Source organism: Danio rerio, chromosome 25 (assembly GCF_052040795.2).
Source record: "Danio rerio strain M-AB ecotype USA chromosome 25, GRCz13ab, whole genome shotgun sequence".
In the NCBI taxonomy this organism is placed as follows: Eukaryota; Metazoa; Chordata; class Actinopteri; order Cypriniformes; family Danionidae; genus Danio; species Danio rerio.
Window position 1 is genome coordinate 34,816,793 of NC_141045.1, and position 16,596 is coordinate 34,833,388.

At 39.0% G+C, this 16,596-nt stretch overlaps 3 protein-coding genes across 20 annotated transcripts in view; all 3 read right to left on the reverse strand.

The window, feature by feature from the left end:
* Window positions 1–2,142, reverse strand: part of slc27a2b (solute carrier family 27 member 2b) — a 51,236-nt gene extending 49,094 nt beyond the window's left edge. For 3 of the 4 annotated variants that reach the window (XR_015525495.1, XR_015525494.1, XM_087310237.1), the window contains exon 1: window positions 1,355–1,884. Coding sequence is in view for 2 of the 4 variants with exons in the window: in XM_087310237.1 (XP_087166363.1) it covers window positions 1,355–1,820 (466 nt within the window). In the remaining 2 variants the exon portion in view is untranslated. 4 annotated transcript variants of the gene reach the window in all.
* The window catches only part of cops2 (COP9 signalosome subunit 2), a 218,010-nt gene that overhangs the window by 145,247 nt on the left and 56,167 nt on the right, over window positions 1–16,596 (reverse strand). The gene's annotated exons all lie outside the window — the stretch shown is intronic.
* The window catches only part of cep152 (centrosomal protein 152), a 47,986-nt gene continuing 37,580 nt past the window's right edge, over window positions 6,191–16,596 (reverse strand). For 7 of the 14 annotated variants that reach the window (XM_087312517.1, XM_087312511.1, XM_087312509.1 and 4 more), the window contains 8 exons: window positions 14,122–14,293; window positions 12,106–12,169; window positions 11,837–11,995; window positions 10,876–10,969; window positions 10,685–10,767; window positions 8,099–8,255; window positions 7,909–8,015; window positions 6,191–7,072 (listed from right to left, as the gene is read on the reverse strand). In XM_087312517.1, the coding sequence (XP_087168643.1) occupies window positions 6,309–7,072; window positions 7,909–8,015; window positions 8,099–8,255; window positions 10,685–10,767; window positions 10,876–10,969; window positions 11,837–11,995; window positions 12,106–12,169; window positions 14,122–14,293 (1,600 nt within the window). In that variant the 3' untranslated portion in view covers window positions 6,191–6,308. Of the gene's footprint in view, window positions 7,073–7,908; window positions 8,016–8,098; window positions 8,256–10,684; window positions 10,768–10,875; window positions 10,970–11,836; window positions 11,999–12,105; window positions 12,170–14,121; window positions 14,294–16,596 lie in introns of all 14 variants that reach the window. The other 7 variants (XM_087312516.1, XM_087312510.1, XM_087312508.1 and 4 more) reach the window with 1 other exon arrangement.

Genomic DNA, 16,596 nt, shown 5'->3' on the forward strand with positions numbered 1-16,596 from the left:
TTAGAAAATATATGGTTAAAGGTACAGTGTGTAAGTTTTGTCGCTGGAGAAAACCCATTGAAATCCACAGCAGAAAAAATAAATACTATGTAAGTCAATGGAAACAAGTTTTCAGCAAAGTAGAGCAAATCATGACAAAATTATTCAGCAATTTTTGGCCGAACCATTCCTTCAATTTGTGAAAATATGATACAGTCAGGGGCATATTTAACCAATAAACAAGGTAAGCAGCCGCTTAGGGCCCCAGAAAATTTGGGGGCCCCCAATAAATACTTAGACAACATTTTACATTTTATAAAATAGTTTATCAGTTTGTATGGCGAGGGTCTAACAAACACAACTTTAACATTTAAGTCAAAAATGTTTAATAAAACAAATTAAATCAGTACATCTGTGCAAATGTGTATTGTAAATGTCTATTTAGAGGTACAAAATTGTACCTTCTACATTTGTATTTTTTTAAGGGACAATTTTGTACCCCCAAGCAACAAAAATGTAGACACTAAAGGTAAATGTACCTTATTATATAGCATTTTTAGGGTACTGATCCAGCCATTTTGATCCTTTGGTGACTGCATGCAGAGTTCTGTGTAAGGCCAATTTTTCTTAAAGAGACAGCAGCAGCAACACCTGAATGATGATGTTGCCACTTTGCATGTTCCTCATTCTAAATCTCATTTAGGGTCTTAAACAATTAGTTATGCTATGATCAGTATTTACGTTTTTATTGATTAAAATTACATTCAAAAATGCATATAAATATTTTTTGAGGAAAAATTTGAACATATGAAAATAACTAAAATTATTAAAATACTTAATTCAATCAATTAATTCACTTTATATTTTTAAATCATGTATTTTAGTATTAATGTTTAGTATTAATACATTTAAATTAGTGTTATATAGTGTTCTGATCTCATGAGCTGAGGGTACAATTTTATTCCTATAGGGGAACGAAATATATAATTGTAAAGGTGTCAAATTGGTCCTTTAGGATACAATTTTGTACCTAAATGTGCTATGAAGTTACAAAAACGTTCCTTTCAAAATCCAAATCTAAACGTTTGTACCTTAATGGCCCATTTGGGTACAAAACTGTACCCTAAGGACCAATTTGCGACCTTAAAAGGTACAATTATATACTTTGTTCCCTCTAAGAACAAATTTGTCCCCTTACGGTACCTTTTTTCTGACTGTGTACAAAAGTTAAAAGTAGCATCTCTAACAGTTGAGGAAGACTTAGAGAAAGACATCATCAGATAGTATGCACTGAGCAAACAGCATTACAATACAGTCAGCACATCAGACGCGGATTGCATTTGACAAATAACACTTTGAACTGTCAGTATTGTACCTGCACCGGCTATCAGCACATTGGCCCCACAGCAGGTGAAGCAGTGCAGAAGGGACTTGGATCGGATGTTATGATTGAGAAGAGCAACAGAACATCCGATCTTAGCTAAACCCAACCATATCCACAGAAACATGGGCTCATTCCCGAGCAAAAGCGCAACCGTGTCTCCTTCATGAAGATCCGCGTGCTTCAGCAAAGTCCTCGCGATTTTGTTGCTCTCTTTATCCGACTGCTCGTATGAGTAAGTTTGATCCAGAAACCGAATGAACGCTTTTTTCGGGTTCTTCCGAACCGAATCCTGGAATCGATCCAGTATCGTGTAAAAAGGCTTGGATTTGATGTACTTTGTCGTGCGGTACACGGCTAATGCCACTCGACACATGTACTTGGTCTGTGAGATAATGTAAGGACATTTGAGTCTCAATGCTATTAAAAGTATCACAGCGCTTACAGTATACCAAAACATTGTACAAGTTTGATCCGAGTGTTTTCCGTGAGACCCGAAGCATTACAGATATAAAGTTCACTGTAGGCGGTGCTTCGTTTTGTGGGATTGAACACAGACTGGAGGAGATGTTAGGAAACACTATTATTTATAATGACAGACATATTTAAGCGGTTCATGATCTCCGCATGCATGCTTTAGGATAATTTCGCTTCAGATATCACAATCGCATTTACATTTAAATGATTTATTTGCTGATACCCAATTTGATATATCTGGACGAAGATTTAAAATCTGCTTCAAATGCTGACTACTTTGATAAAAACATTTATCAGACACTTTAATAGGTACACTGTACTACTAGTACATAGATTTCCAATTTTGGTGATCAGCCTCAGTTTCCTGTTTTTCGCTGACAGGTGTGGTGTTCTGCTGCTGTAGCCCATCCGCCTCAAGGTTGGATGTGTTGTCTGTTCAGAGATGCTCTTCTGCAGACCTCGGTTGCAACAAGTGGTTATTTGAGTTACTGTTGTCTTTCTATCAGCTGGAACCAGTCTGGCCATTCTCCTCTGACCTCTAGCATCAACAAGGCATTTGCGCACACAGAACTGCCGCTCACTGCATATTTTTTTCTTTTTCAGACCATCCTCTGTTAACCTTAGAGATGGTTGTACGTGAAAATCCCTGTAGATTAGCAGTTTCTGAAATACTCAGACCAGCTCAGCTGGCACCAACAACCATGCCACGATTAAAGTCACTTAAATCACCTTCCTTGCCCTTTCTGATGCTCGGTTTGAACTGCAGCATATCGCCAAGTCTACCTGCCTAAATGTATCGAGTTGCTGCCATGTGATTGACTGATTACAAATTTCTATTAACGAGCAGTTGAACAGGTGTACCTAATAAAGTGGCCAGTGAGTGTACATTTCATCAGCTTTTTCATATGGATTCATACATACAACCTGTTGTTATACCATTTTGCACAAGAAAAAGTAAAATAAAAGCATATGGTTGATTAACCATTTCAAAAACCTAATCTATTCTCATTACTTCATTACTGTTTGTTCCATAAGATACGCCAGGAGATAATAACAGAGCAATATTTATAATAACCACAAGCATAAAGCACAATTCTATAGGCTGTAATTTGTGTATCCACAAGGCAAATTAAAGCGGCACCAAATACTAAACACATATCTTTCTTGCAAAACAAATGTTAGTCAGAATACTAGAGGGTGTCACAATCCAACATTCTTCTGAAATGTGCAATCCTGTTGCAGGGAATGAAGTATCAAGGGTTAGAATTCACATACGTGGTGTGAATAAACTATAACCCAATTGCACAATTTCAACTTCAATCATCAACCCAGTAACCCAAGGGTTAAAACAACATGTAAGTTGGTCATTTCTAAAATAATATGGAAACACTTTACAATAAGGTTCATTAGTTAATGCATTTTCTAACATGAACTAATCATGAACAACACATGTACAGCATTTATTAATCATAATTGAACATTTACATTAACATCCAAGTCCATGCTTGTTAACATTAGTTAATGCACCATGAGTTAACATGAACTCACAATGAACAACTGCATTTTCATTAACTAACATTAACTAGCATGAACAAATACAGTAGTAAATGTATTGTTCATTGTTTGTGTTAGTAAATGCATTAATTGACATTGAACCTTATTGTAAAGTGTGACCAATAATATTACCATTAAACGTCTCGGATTTCAAAACCATTGAGTCTAAACTTGCAACCGCTAGGTCACCTTTACTCTAGTTTAAATGTAGTCTATTAGTATAGTGTTCACATAAACTTTAACCCTTTTTCACTTCACAACACCAAGCGTTACACTAAGTTTCAGTAAAAATACCCAAAAAGGATTAGGATTTTAATTCTCCAAGAAGTATTTTAAAGCGTTCCAGTGTAAATGGTCCTCTATATTTGGCATGAATGTGAAAAAACACAGTATTGTACGGCTTTCCTTAGAAAAGTCCAGCATATTGTCATCATCTTGCTTTTAACAAGAAATGTTGAAGAGAAAATGGGCTCAATTATTTTCCTTCAGCTTAGTCCCTTTATTCATCAGAGGTCACCACAGAAGAATGAACTGCCAACTTATTCGCTGTGTAAAGCATAAGGTCGCCTTGGAATTCTAAGGTTCTCTCTGCGTTCTGAATGAATTTGAGATATTGAGCTTTAAAGTTTTTGCATTCCATATAGCAAACAGTGTGTGTGTAGCATTTGTTTTTGAAAGAGCACATAGTTTACCCCTTTCTTTATGATTTAATATTAATATCATGGTTCTTCTGAGTGTGTCAGTTTAGGTTCAACACACAGTTCAGATGTTTTTATTATAATGTGTTAAAAGTGTCATGTTGGGGGCGTGTACACAGCTCGCTGTTTTAGGGGTGTGTTGCTTCACATGATAATTAGTTTCGGCTTCCCGCCCAATGCAACAAGGGGGCGGAGCCAAGAGCTCCCACGCTCTGTGTTTGCAACAGACAGGCAGACAGAGAGAAACTAAGCTACATGAGAGGATCAGCATTCAGCCGTACATGTACGACTCGGACACAGACCAAGCAGAGAGTGCAAAATCATTTGTGTCTTTGTATAGTTTTACAGCTAACTGTGTGCTAGTTTCAAGTGCCGAGCTTGTACACTGAGACTAATAACCACGCACACTGAATTAACTTTGACTGAGGCACCGGATGCGCCGCTCCAAGCCGCGACACGCCACACCAGACACTCTCAGTGGCGCGGCAGAAACATGAATTTTCTCGAATCGTCGCGCCACGGCAGGCAAGTTTGTTATTTAATTTCCAATGGAGAGACGCGCACACGAGACAACGCGCTTGCACTTTTTTAGCTGCACCTAGTTAAGATCACAGGGAGCTTCTGTGATGCGACCGGCTGAAATTTAAGGTAGACGCAATGAAAAGTACACGTTTGCAAACCTACCAGAAGTTACAAACAATAATTCCGATTAGATCGATAATGTGGAGAATATTGATCTTGTGTTGAGCCCAATGAGCCTTACATCTAAAAATAGAGCAAGGGTGTTCCTTTGGTGATATCGCTTTGACTCACACTGAAAAAGGCGGACGTGAAACAACAAACTAAGGATATGGTGACGCGCCTGTCAATCAGAATTGGTGGGCGGGGGGACCGCACTCCTACGTCAAGTTGCGGTCGCTCTGAAAACCACTCCAATTGGTCCACCGTTTTTATGTTGTTAAACTGAAAAAAAAAAAGACTGTTTGTGTGTATATCAGCCCAATATGACGGTCTATACACTATACTTACACACATGTCTGTCCAAACAGCTTAAAAAGTAGATTTTTCACCATAGGTGCCCTTTAAATAAAAAGTCCTAAAACGTGAACAACTTGTTAAAAAAAAAAATCCCATAATGTAAAGAATATGTCATTAACTCAATTTTGACAAAAATGCCAGATAGAACCTTATAATTCTAAGGTGATGCTATGCTGGATGCCCTTCCAGCTGCAAACCAGTAGTGGGAAACACCCATACACACTCATTCTCACTCACTCACTCACTCACTCACTCACTCACTCACTCACTCACTCACTCACTCACTCACTCACACACACACACACACACACACACACACACACACACACACACACACACACACACACACACACACACACACACACACACACACACACACACACACACTGGCCAATTTAGTTTATTTAGTCCAATTGTTTGAACTGTGGGGGAAACCGGATCACCCAGAGGAAACCCACGGCAACACAGGGAGAAAATGCAAACTCCACACAGAAATGCACACTGGCCCAGCTGAGACTCGACCATCACACTTCTTGCTGTGTGAGACTAAGCCAAAGGAAAATTAATGAATAAAAAATGTAAATTTTATCAAGCAGCGCACTCGAGTTTTAAAACTTTCCAATGGAAAACCACCTTTATACCACTCTATTCCAGCGTACATTGTCAACCGTTACCTTCTTCACCGCAGTATATACAAAAATTTATTAAATTAGCTTAGAAACTAAATTAAGTACATCATTTGGCTGATAGGTCATAGTATACGTCAAACAGAATACACTGCATTTTTTAAAATCCTAATCATTTCAACGAAAGACCCAGAGGAAGTTAAACAATATTCTCCAGCCTCATCTTATCTAAGCATTGGACTTTGATTGTAGACACACATTCAGCCTAAGGAAATGAAACATCCTTAAGAGTAAACCACAGTCAGGTGTTTGCAATATATATATATATATAAATAAAAAGTCACTGTGCTCTTCATTTTATACTGCATCTTGGGAATTATGACGGTGTTTATTCATTATAACGGTGTTCAGTGAGACAGTAGATGGCTCAAGAAACATTAATGTAAAACTAGGTCGTTTTATTAAGTTAAAAAGTAACAAATCCATGCACAGACGGTACAAAAGACGAACACTGCAGACCATAAACCGAGAACACAACTCTTTTATGTTCATTATTTATTTCTGAAGCAGTGCCAACGGGCTGTCGAACCCGCTGTCCTGCTGATGCACTTTCAACTCGGAAAACAAGCTCTTTGGACACATTTTCCGGACACCGTGTCCTTCTGATCCCGGGATCGGCTCTCTGTGTTTATTTGTTCTTCTGTCCACAAACACATTGGGTTTAGAGTAAGACTGCGGTTGAATGATCTCCTTGTATATCGTAACATCAGAGTTATCGCCGATGGAGCGTTCAAAGTCCAAACCGCCTATTGAATTCACCAACAAAGGCTTCTCAGACCCGGGATAAGAGGACGTCAGGTGAACACTGGAGCTGTTACTGGTTAAACTCCAATCACTCTGTCCGTCATCCCGAACGGGAGCTTCTTCAATTAAAAAAGGTCGATTGGCTAATAGTTCTGCTCTTCCAGACTCAAAGCCACCACCCATGCACATTTCCCTGCTCTGTTTTCTCAGAGTGACATTAGGAGTCTTGATATCGCTGTCAAAAACACAATCATGAGCAAAGTGTGTGTGTTTCTGAGTTACCTGACCAGCAGTGAAAGGATCTTTAGACGCTACTGGAGGCTTCAGGGAATCTGTTTCGAAGGCTTTTGGTTTGATAGCTCTTTGCTTTGACATCAAGGATGTGTAGGTTTGATTGTAGATCTGATGGATCTGCTTGTCCTTACCATTTTTGAGTGCTTCAGCTCCGTTTGAGACAGCACCCAGCATTTTAGCAGGAGAATCACAGGTTTCAGGGTCTGTTTTGTCTGATCCACCTAGGAAAATCACATTTAGCTAATATAAATAAATGGAAAAGTACTCTATAATAGTCAAAATATAAAATTAAAAGTGCCTCTATTAAACTAGGATCAGCCAAGATATAAAAACAAAGCAGTTCCACACAATTCAGAAATTTTTTCTTGGCAGTTACATAAATACAACACGCAAATGAAAAGTCATCAGCCTTTCAATTCTTTTTCTATTGGATTGCGACCCCTGGGGTTATTATGCTAAATTAACATCACAGCAAATAGTGTTAGTTGCAACAGATTGATTTTACAGCACAATGTTAAACTTTTGAGACTTTACAGCACTCACATACATTAAAAGTAAAGGCCACGACTGAACATGGTTTAACATTGTGCTGTAAAATCAATCTGCTGCAACTAACACTCTATCCCCAAGTCTCCAAAGATCCCCAAGTCTCCAAAATTAAACCAAGAACAGTCTTGTGCTGTAAACATTGCCCACTATTCTCATTAAGTGAGGTTAACAGTAAACAAATGAATAATGACTATGAAAGATTATAAGGTTGTTAGACTGTTGCACTTTTTTGTGTTGTGTTTATATAGTTCCTACTGGTGTGTGTGCACTGTTGTGTGCAAAATGTGTATGTTTAATAATTAATTTTCTTTTCTGGTAACTTTTCTAGAAAATGCTTCTTGATTTAAGATTTTTAAGATATTGGTGAACTTCTACCGCTGCACAATAGAAAGCATCCAGACCAACTGCGTCACATGGTTTGGAATCTAAGTAGGGAAAGCATTTCCTGCAGAGTGGAAGCTTTAAAACAGCATATTACAGCCACTTTAACACAGATATTTTTATTTACCATAAGCGTTCTGCATTCTCGGATGCTTGCGTTTGGCCACCGGGGTCTCCAGGACTTTAGCCATGGCGGCCAGTTTACTAGCAGCGTTGATGATTTTCTTCTCTGCTCTGGAGAAAGAAAATGTAGAATGAAAACAGTCAGAGAAGTCAGAAAAGCAGAGCAGAGTTCTGTGCTCTGTGCTTCTCCATACCCTGCGCTCTGTCCTCCGTCCTCCAGCAGCTCCTGCAGGCAGGTGAGGTAATACCTGCGCATTCGCCGGGCCGTGTCCTGCCTCTCCTTCAGGACCTCAGTCTTGATCAGCTCTGCCGCACGCTCCTTACTCTCCTGCAGGTAACGCAGCATGTCTCCTACAAATACACAACGTCGCAGCAACTAATGGCTTCAGCTTTATTGTGCATATTTTTCATCGTGACGTCTCTGAGTGTGCTGCATTCATTCATGAGAAAGACTTGGTTCAAAGTCAAACCAATCAGCGCGCTCTATTGCGTATGAAGTGCAACTTCATTAATATGCATGATCGCTTCGAAGACTGTTTGTACCTGTACAGTGTTCAGATGGCAGAGAGACACCACGTTGTGCTCATAAAACAAGTGGGAGAAGCAAATCTATTTGGAGATACGGATCAGTGTTGCTTTTATATCTTTTGCATGTTTGAAACCTCGTTACAGTTTTAAAACACTAATAATTACAGTTTTAAACACTTGTATTAGCACATGAATACCATGCTAATATTTCAGATTTAAACATTTCCTAGCATGATTTGAAATGCTGATAGCACGTTTGTACATTACTAACATTTGGTTTTGCATTTGAAATGTTGCTAGCATGCTGTTTAAAAGTTTTTTTTTTTAGGGGTTTTTCACCTTTAATTGCAAAGGACAGTGGAGGTTACAGACAGGAAAGTATTGAGAGCAGAAAAAGGGTAAGGGTCAGCAAAGGACCTCGAGCCAGGAATTTAACTCAGGTCACCGTGAGCACCACAGTGCCATATGTCGGTGCACTTAACCACTAGGCTATTGGCGCTGACTAAAATGTTTTTTTTTTGTTTTTTTTACATTGTTTGTATGTAAAACAACATGGCTAGGATCATTGCTTAATTGTCGACATGTAGACATGATTTAGCAAATGCATGTAGCATGTTTTAACATAGTTTAACAATTGGCGTTCAACATGTTGCTAGCATTAATTAGCATGATCCAAATCTTTAGAATACACAACATTTGTTACTGTAATTATAATTCATTTTGAAAATTTGGTGCATTGCTGCTTGTTAAAACTTTCTCACCAACTCTGAAACAATACGGGAAACATTAATTTACTTTTTTTTTTTTAAACATTAAAAGACATCTTTTTGGACAAACTTTTAATAAACTTGACTATTCATTTTGGTGGTATCTGTACTTGGATTTTAACCAGTTTAGATCAATGTTTTCTTTTACTGTTAGGCACTTTGAGACTTCTTGTTTGCAAAAGGCGCTATATAACTACATTGCTTACTTTTTACTACTTACTTAAAGGGTCACGAAACACCAAAACACATTTTTTGAGCTGTTGACAGTCGTATATGTGTCCCACACTGCTAAAAACACTATTAGGACACCTATATTTCACTAAAAAGTGTAAATTGGTTGTTTTTGCGTTATTTCAAGCAAATTCGTACTTCCTGTTTGAAACGAATTTTTGAAGCTGCGTCATGGTCATGACATAATAGCGTGTATTCCAGCGTGCAGACTTGACGTCTCTACATGAGTGACTCTTATTACGTCTTACAGTGTGATGCATTAATGCATGAGTAAGACTTGGTTCAAACCAATCAGCGCGCTCTATTCTGCAACTTCATTAATATTCATTAGTGTCACTGTTTACACCAGAGACGCCACGTTGTGTTGGCAAAACAAGCGTGAAGTGTTGCTTTTATAGTTTGCTGCAGTTAAGTTTCGTTTTCATTTTCTCTCTGTGAGAGCTCAGACTCACGTGTGGATTAACAGTGTACGCGACGCTCGACAACAATAACTTACGTGTCCAAGGAGGATTATTGTTTACCTGAGAGCTGTTCTCATCTGCAAACGCTGAGATCCGGATTCGCTTGTAGTCTCCTCTTAATAAAGACGCGGCTCTAGTTGCTGGTGATTGTCCTGTCTCTACAGATTTGGTAAGTGAGCGACCAGTGCTCTTTGTTTATTCAGTTTGTTCGTATCGAATTAAGTTAACTATTGCACTGAGTGCAAACATAGCACCGCATTTTGTGACCGGAATAACACACGCGGCTTTCTGACGCTACCTGCCGAGTGCATCTAAGTTTCCGGAAATTGCGGAGCTTTTTTTTCTCTCATTCGCCGTGCGGTATCAAACATTGCATGAAAAATACACGCTTAGAGCAGCTCCTCGAATCAAATATCGCGTTTGTCACGAGGGGCATGAATGAATTCCCTGAATGAAAGAGCCAAACTGCAGTTAAAGTCCAACATTTAATAATCTGGCAAATAATTCAACTACAGATGTCCATGTAGGTTAAACACAATGACTGTAAAAAATACACCATCACTTTCTCGTGTGAGTATTTTGACTGAAACTCGCGCGTGCTCAAATAGACACTCCCACACCATCCCACTTTAGTTCCTCCGACACTCCCCCCTAAACAGAGCTGGACACGCCCGCTTTTCTGACTTTTTCCGAAGTAGAGGTGTGAAAACACCCTGCTGAAACGAGGGGGTTTCATGGCCCTTTAAAATGTGTTAAGTTATGTAAAGCATCTTTATAGAGGTCTGGCTCTCACCTTTGATTTTCTCCACTGCCTTCATGTACTGCTCCTTCATTTCCTCAAGACCTGCTTGAAGATTCTGCTGGCCGACTGAACCACTGAATCATTGACGGACATTATTAATGGCACTCTCAAGATCCATTCCACTCTTAGTCAATGACATGCTCTTATGAAAGAAATCAAATAAACTTGAAGTGTTTACAAACCTTGTAAGTGCTTCAGCATTTGAGGTTTGTTTCAGTTCCTCGAGAGCTTTAAGATGACGCTGCTGCTCCTTCTGCAGCGCTGCCTCGTGCTCATCTGATTTCACAAGAAAAACAACCATTAGACAAATAAAACTTTTTCCACATGGTGTTGCTTCTTGTCTTGTGATCAACATTTTATTCTCTTTAGATCAACAAACAAACAAACAAACAAACAAACAAACAGGGGAGGGGAAGCAACAGACAAGCAAAAAAAACCATTTACATGGTCATTCCTTTATGTAGTCTACAACTGGGATTGACAACAAGACTTTTGTCAGACCGTGTAGTATTGGTAACCAAACAACCAACAGTAAACAAGACGAGCATAATGACATCAAATGGGAGTAATGTTCGCTGTTTTTTATATAATTTGCATTAACACTTCTTCACACGCACTCTTGAACAAAGAATGAAACTGCATTTTTTGCAGAAATGAACAAGAAAAAGAAGTCTTGTGAAATAATCGTTGATCCCATCTGCATTCTTTGTCATTTGCTATGGATAAAATCATCTGTAAAATTACGACTTATTTAATGAAGTTAAATAAGCAGGGCGAGGCAGTGGCGCAGTAGGTAGTGCTGTCGCCTCACAGCAAGAAGGTCGCTGGGTTACTGGTTCGAACCTCGGCTCAGTTGGCGTTTCTGTGTGGAGTTTGCATGTTCTCCCTGTGTTCGCGCGTGTTTCTTCCGGGTGCTCCGGTTTCCCCCCACAGTCCAAAGACATGTGGTACAGGTGAATTGGGTAGGGTAAATTGTCCGTAGTGTACGAGTGTGTGTGTGAATGTTGAGATGGGTTGCAGCTGGAAGGGCATCCGCTGCGTAAAAACTTGCTGCATAAGTTGGCGGTTTATTCTGCTGTGGCGACCCCGGATTAATAAAGGGACTAAGCCGACAAGAAAATGAATGAATGAAATAAGCAGCACCTTTTATTCTCTGCAGGGTGTTTTTGTGTTCTCGTACGCTCCTCTGCAGCTGACGACAGGCCTTTTCCAGATGCCGCTGGAGATCTTGGTTCTTCTTCTGGAGTTTGGAAAGAGCCTCAGCACATGCAGGAGATCCACATTCACTCTGCTTCCTCAGACCTGCTGAGGGTAAAGAGCCGTGAGGATGGGAAGAGTCTGTTGTTGTGTGTGTGTGTGTGTGTGTGTGTGTGTGTGTGTGTGTGTGTGTGTGTGTGTGAGGCGAGTTTTACCGATCTCTGCCTCGTGACGCTCCTGGGCTTCCTTCAGCACACGTCTCAGCTTATCTTCACTGCTCTGAGGTGGAAGAGTAACAAAAAAAAACTTCAGTGTGTTTCTCTGGAGAATGGAGCGCTCAATAAATTTGCTTTCTATGATGTGTGGTTGTTGGGCAAGGATAATATTTGGGACATTGTTATGTTTGAAGTTAGTTTTCTTACTTTGTGTATTTATTTGTCTCACCCTCCTCTCTGCTTACTCAACTCTTGGGTTTCTTATTGGTTCAGCATCTGTCCATCATCATCATCATGACAGTGTCTGTTCCACTAATCCCCTGACGAGCCACAGGCATGTAAAGCCCCGACAGACAAGTGTGTGTTGTGCCCTCTGCCTTAGCGTATCTTTTGTGCTCCACGCAATTTGTTTTTGACATGCTTCGGCTGTTTAGTGATTTATTATCTCATTTTACTGTGTTAATTCGAGTTTGCTTGTTGAACTTCGTTGGCCATAAGTAAAATAATGTGATGTTTTTTGTGTGATTCTAAACTGAGCCTTCGACCATCTTGTTAGATTTGTTTTAGTTAAGATGGATTTTTTGTTAGATTAGATTGGGTGTTTTGCCACCTGTGTAATTTTGAGTTTAATTAGTTCGGGTGTCGTGTACATTAAAGATCTCGGTTCTTATTTTCCTCATTTATTTTTGTCGCCTAATTCAGTTTTTAGATTTAACCAGTTAAACTCTGCTTTTATTTTGGGATTTCCGCCTGGATTTTGCCTACCCAAATTTAAAAGCTTCCCAAATTCGCATGCAGAGGTGTAACAGCAAAATTTTGGTATCATTTTAAAGAAAACCCTTTGAATTTTCATAAAACACTATTGAAAGTGTTTAAAATAACTGTATATGTTTTCTGTGTTATAATAAACACCTGAAAAAAGAGGCGCTTTTTGTATTTTTGTTTTATAAACTCAAATATAAAAGTGTACCTTTTAGGTTCTGTGTGGTCTAGTTTGCTGTAATTAATTTTGGTGGTTCCTGCACATGTCTGTAATCATAGGAAAAAGAAAATGTCTCTACCATAATCTATGCAAAAGTTATTTTATTCCAACTGATGAGAGGTGCTGTCACAGGGATCGATCATTGTTTTCATATTTCACTATTCTTTTGTTTGATCAAACATAATTCACTGTGTTTGGACCATGTTAAACAAATAAAAGGATTACTTATGCACATCACCTCAAAAACAGAGGAGAATGGCCCTGAAGCGTACAGCATAAAGTAAGAGATGACAGCTGTCTGTGCTATCTGGGGCTGCTTATTGATCATAAATGTATTGTTTCCACTTCTGCGCCATGGAAACACCGCGATTCATTCGGCAACTGTTTGATATGTGAATATAATTCAGTAAAAAGAATGCTACACTGTATGAGCACCGGCAAGAGCTTTCATTTGAGCTATAACTTGAACATGTGTCATATGAAAAATATGAAAATAAAAATAAAAAATTTACAAACCTGCCATTTTGAAACTGAAAACCCAGAGTTTCTCTCATTTCAGGGTTAACATACTCTGAGTTCTCACTTAACCTCCTTTCTGAAACAAGGCCCAGGATTGGAGCTTGTGTTTGGTTTAGCTTTCAGTTTGGCAGAAATCATCTGTGAGGGGCTGCCGCCATATCGTCTGTGTTTATTTTCAGTATTAAAATCGTTCATAATTAGTGAGCTCTCCATCTTCATCCTGATGGCTTAAGATGGCTGAATATACTTCATTACATTGATATTTTAAAGAAGGTTGAAAATCCGTAACCATTGACTTCCATAGTTTTAGACTTTCCTAAAATGAATGTCAGTGGTTAAAGGTCTTTTCAAAATATCTTCTTTTGTGTGAAGAAAAGAAACTCATAGAGGTTTGGAACCACTAGACGTAAAAAAAATTGTACTAGCTGCCACATACTGGCAGCTTTAGTTTCAATGTATCCCTGAACCGGAAATTTTTAGCATTACCGTAGCATGTAACGGCCAGTTTTGCTCACCTTCTCCCACTCCTGCTTGGCCTGGCTGAGTGATTGTCTGCAGATCTCCCAGACTCTGGATCTGGTGGTTTCTGTATCCTCAGGACTCTCTCTCCTCTCCTCTCCCTCCTGCAGCGCCTCCTTCAGGTCCTGTAGCAGCTCCTCCAGCAGCTTCTGCCTCTCCTCTTGCAGTCTGAAAAACAACAGGCCTTTAAAACACCACATATTCAGAAAGAGTCTAACCCCCACTTTATACCCGAGTTTTGACTGATTGGATCTCAAGTACATGAGAGGCACATTCCTATTTATATCAGATAAAAAAAACAAGATTTCAAACCAGAAACATCATGAAGCTGTGATAAACGAACATCAGTGAAAGACCTACAGTAGCAGTGGAAAAATCAAAACGTCTAGATAGACATGGTGTGTGATTAAGTTTAGATACCGGTGTCAAAAATTGAAAGGTTAGTCACTGGAAAACCACATGAGAACACCAAGCACAGGGCATGGTACAAAACAAACCGTTCGAGACTTAAAAAAAAAAAAAAAAAAAGAAAACCTTTGATTAAAGTTTTACACTGGCAGCATACATGAATATAAAAATCACCCAGAATCAAACAAATGCAATAATGTGACATCAGGGAAAGCAGAAAGTAAAAAACTAATAATAATGACATCCTTATTAAGACAGGGGGGTCTGTATCTCAGGACACAGCGCCAAGACACTGGAAAAAATAAACCCTTTAAAAGCTGCAAAAGTTTAAAAAGTTATAAACAGGTATAAAAGTACGCTTAATAGAGTTTTCGAAATCTATTGTGAAACCTCCACCCTGACAGCAGATCTAAAAACAGCCAATCTGAGGATGAGATTTTTATTTTATCTTGCAGTACATAAAATAGTATTTAGTAATTGTATGTAAATAAAACCCCAAAATCAATATATCAATATATGTTACAACATAACAGCTATATATGTAATGATAAAATAATGTTTATAATGTACCCTAACCGGTCACTTTATTAGGTACACCTGTCCATCTGCTTGTTAGCACATTTTTTCTAATCTACATGGCAGCAACTCAGTGCAATTAGGCATGTAGACATGGTCAAAACCAACTGCTGCAGTTCAAACCGAGCATCAGAATGTAATGTTATGTAATGTGTGGATTTATATAGCGCATTTATTGTGTATGGCCATATACCCAAAGCGCTTCACAATCATGGGGGGGGGGTCTCTCCACACCACACTACCACCAAAAAAGTGAAAAAATCCAGTGAGCGGCAGTTCTGTGAGGCCGGAGGTCAGAGGAGAATGGCCAGACTGGTTCCAGCTGATAGAAACTGAACACACAACACGTCCAACCTTGAGGCAGATGGGCTACAGCAGCAGAACACCACACCGGGTGCCACTCCTGTCAACTAAGAACAGGAAATTGAGGCTACAATTCACACAGGCTCACCAAAATTGGACATTAGAAGATTGGGAAAACGTTGCCAGGTCTGATGAGTCTCAATTTCCGCTGCCACATTTGAATGGTATAGGGTCAGAATTTGACATCAACAACATAAACCATGGATCCATCCTGATTTGTGTGAACAGTTCAGGCTGCTGGTGATGGTGTAATGGTTTGAGGGATATTTTCATGGCACACTTTGGGTCCATTAGTACCAATTGAGCATCGTGTCAACACCACAGCCTACCCGAGTATTGTTGCTGACCATATCAATCTTTTTATGACCACAGTGTACCCATCTTCTGATGGCTACTTCCAGCAGGATAACACACCATGTCAGTAAGCACCAATCATCTCAGACTGGTTTCTTGAACATCACAATGAGTTCACTGGACTCAAATGGCCTCCACAGTCACCAGATCTCAATTCAATAGAGCACCTTTGGGATGTGGTGAAACGGGAGATTCACATCATGGATGTCCAAAAGACAAATCTGTAGCAACTGCGTATTTCCGGTACCTTGTTGAATCTATACCAAGAAGGATTAAGGCAGTTCTGAAGGCAAAAGAAGTGCAACCTGGTACCAGTAAGGTGTACCTAATAAAGTTTCCTAAAATATAACGTTTCCTAAAACGTTTCTATTAATAACGTTTAATATAAAAGTATTTATATAAATGTGTATAAAGTAATATTTGTATTAATATTTTAACTTAAAATACTAAAATAATTACCTGTTAGAAATATGAAAAAAAAAAACTAATTACAGAGTATATACAGAAGTCAGAGTAAAATTCAATACCTTTTTTAAGACTCTGTCCATTCATTTAGGACCTTAAAACCACTTTTCAACCTGAAACACTGGCGAGCTTTTAACTCGCAGTATATTAACTTATAAATGTTAATGTAGGAAACTAATCCAAAACTAAAAGATTATACATTTACTGAATACAAATCTATTAAATCTAGCTAATTCAGCAGGTCGGCGCCAATAGAACTGCAGAAATTAAGGGTGCTGCCTTGATTAATGCAGTAAACAAAGCAG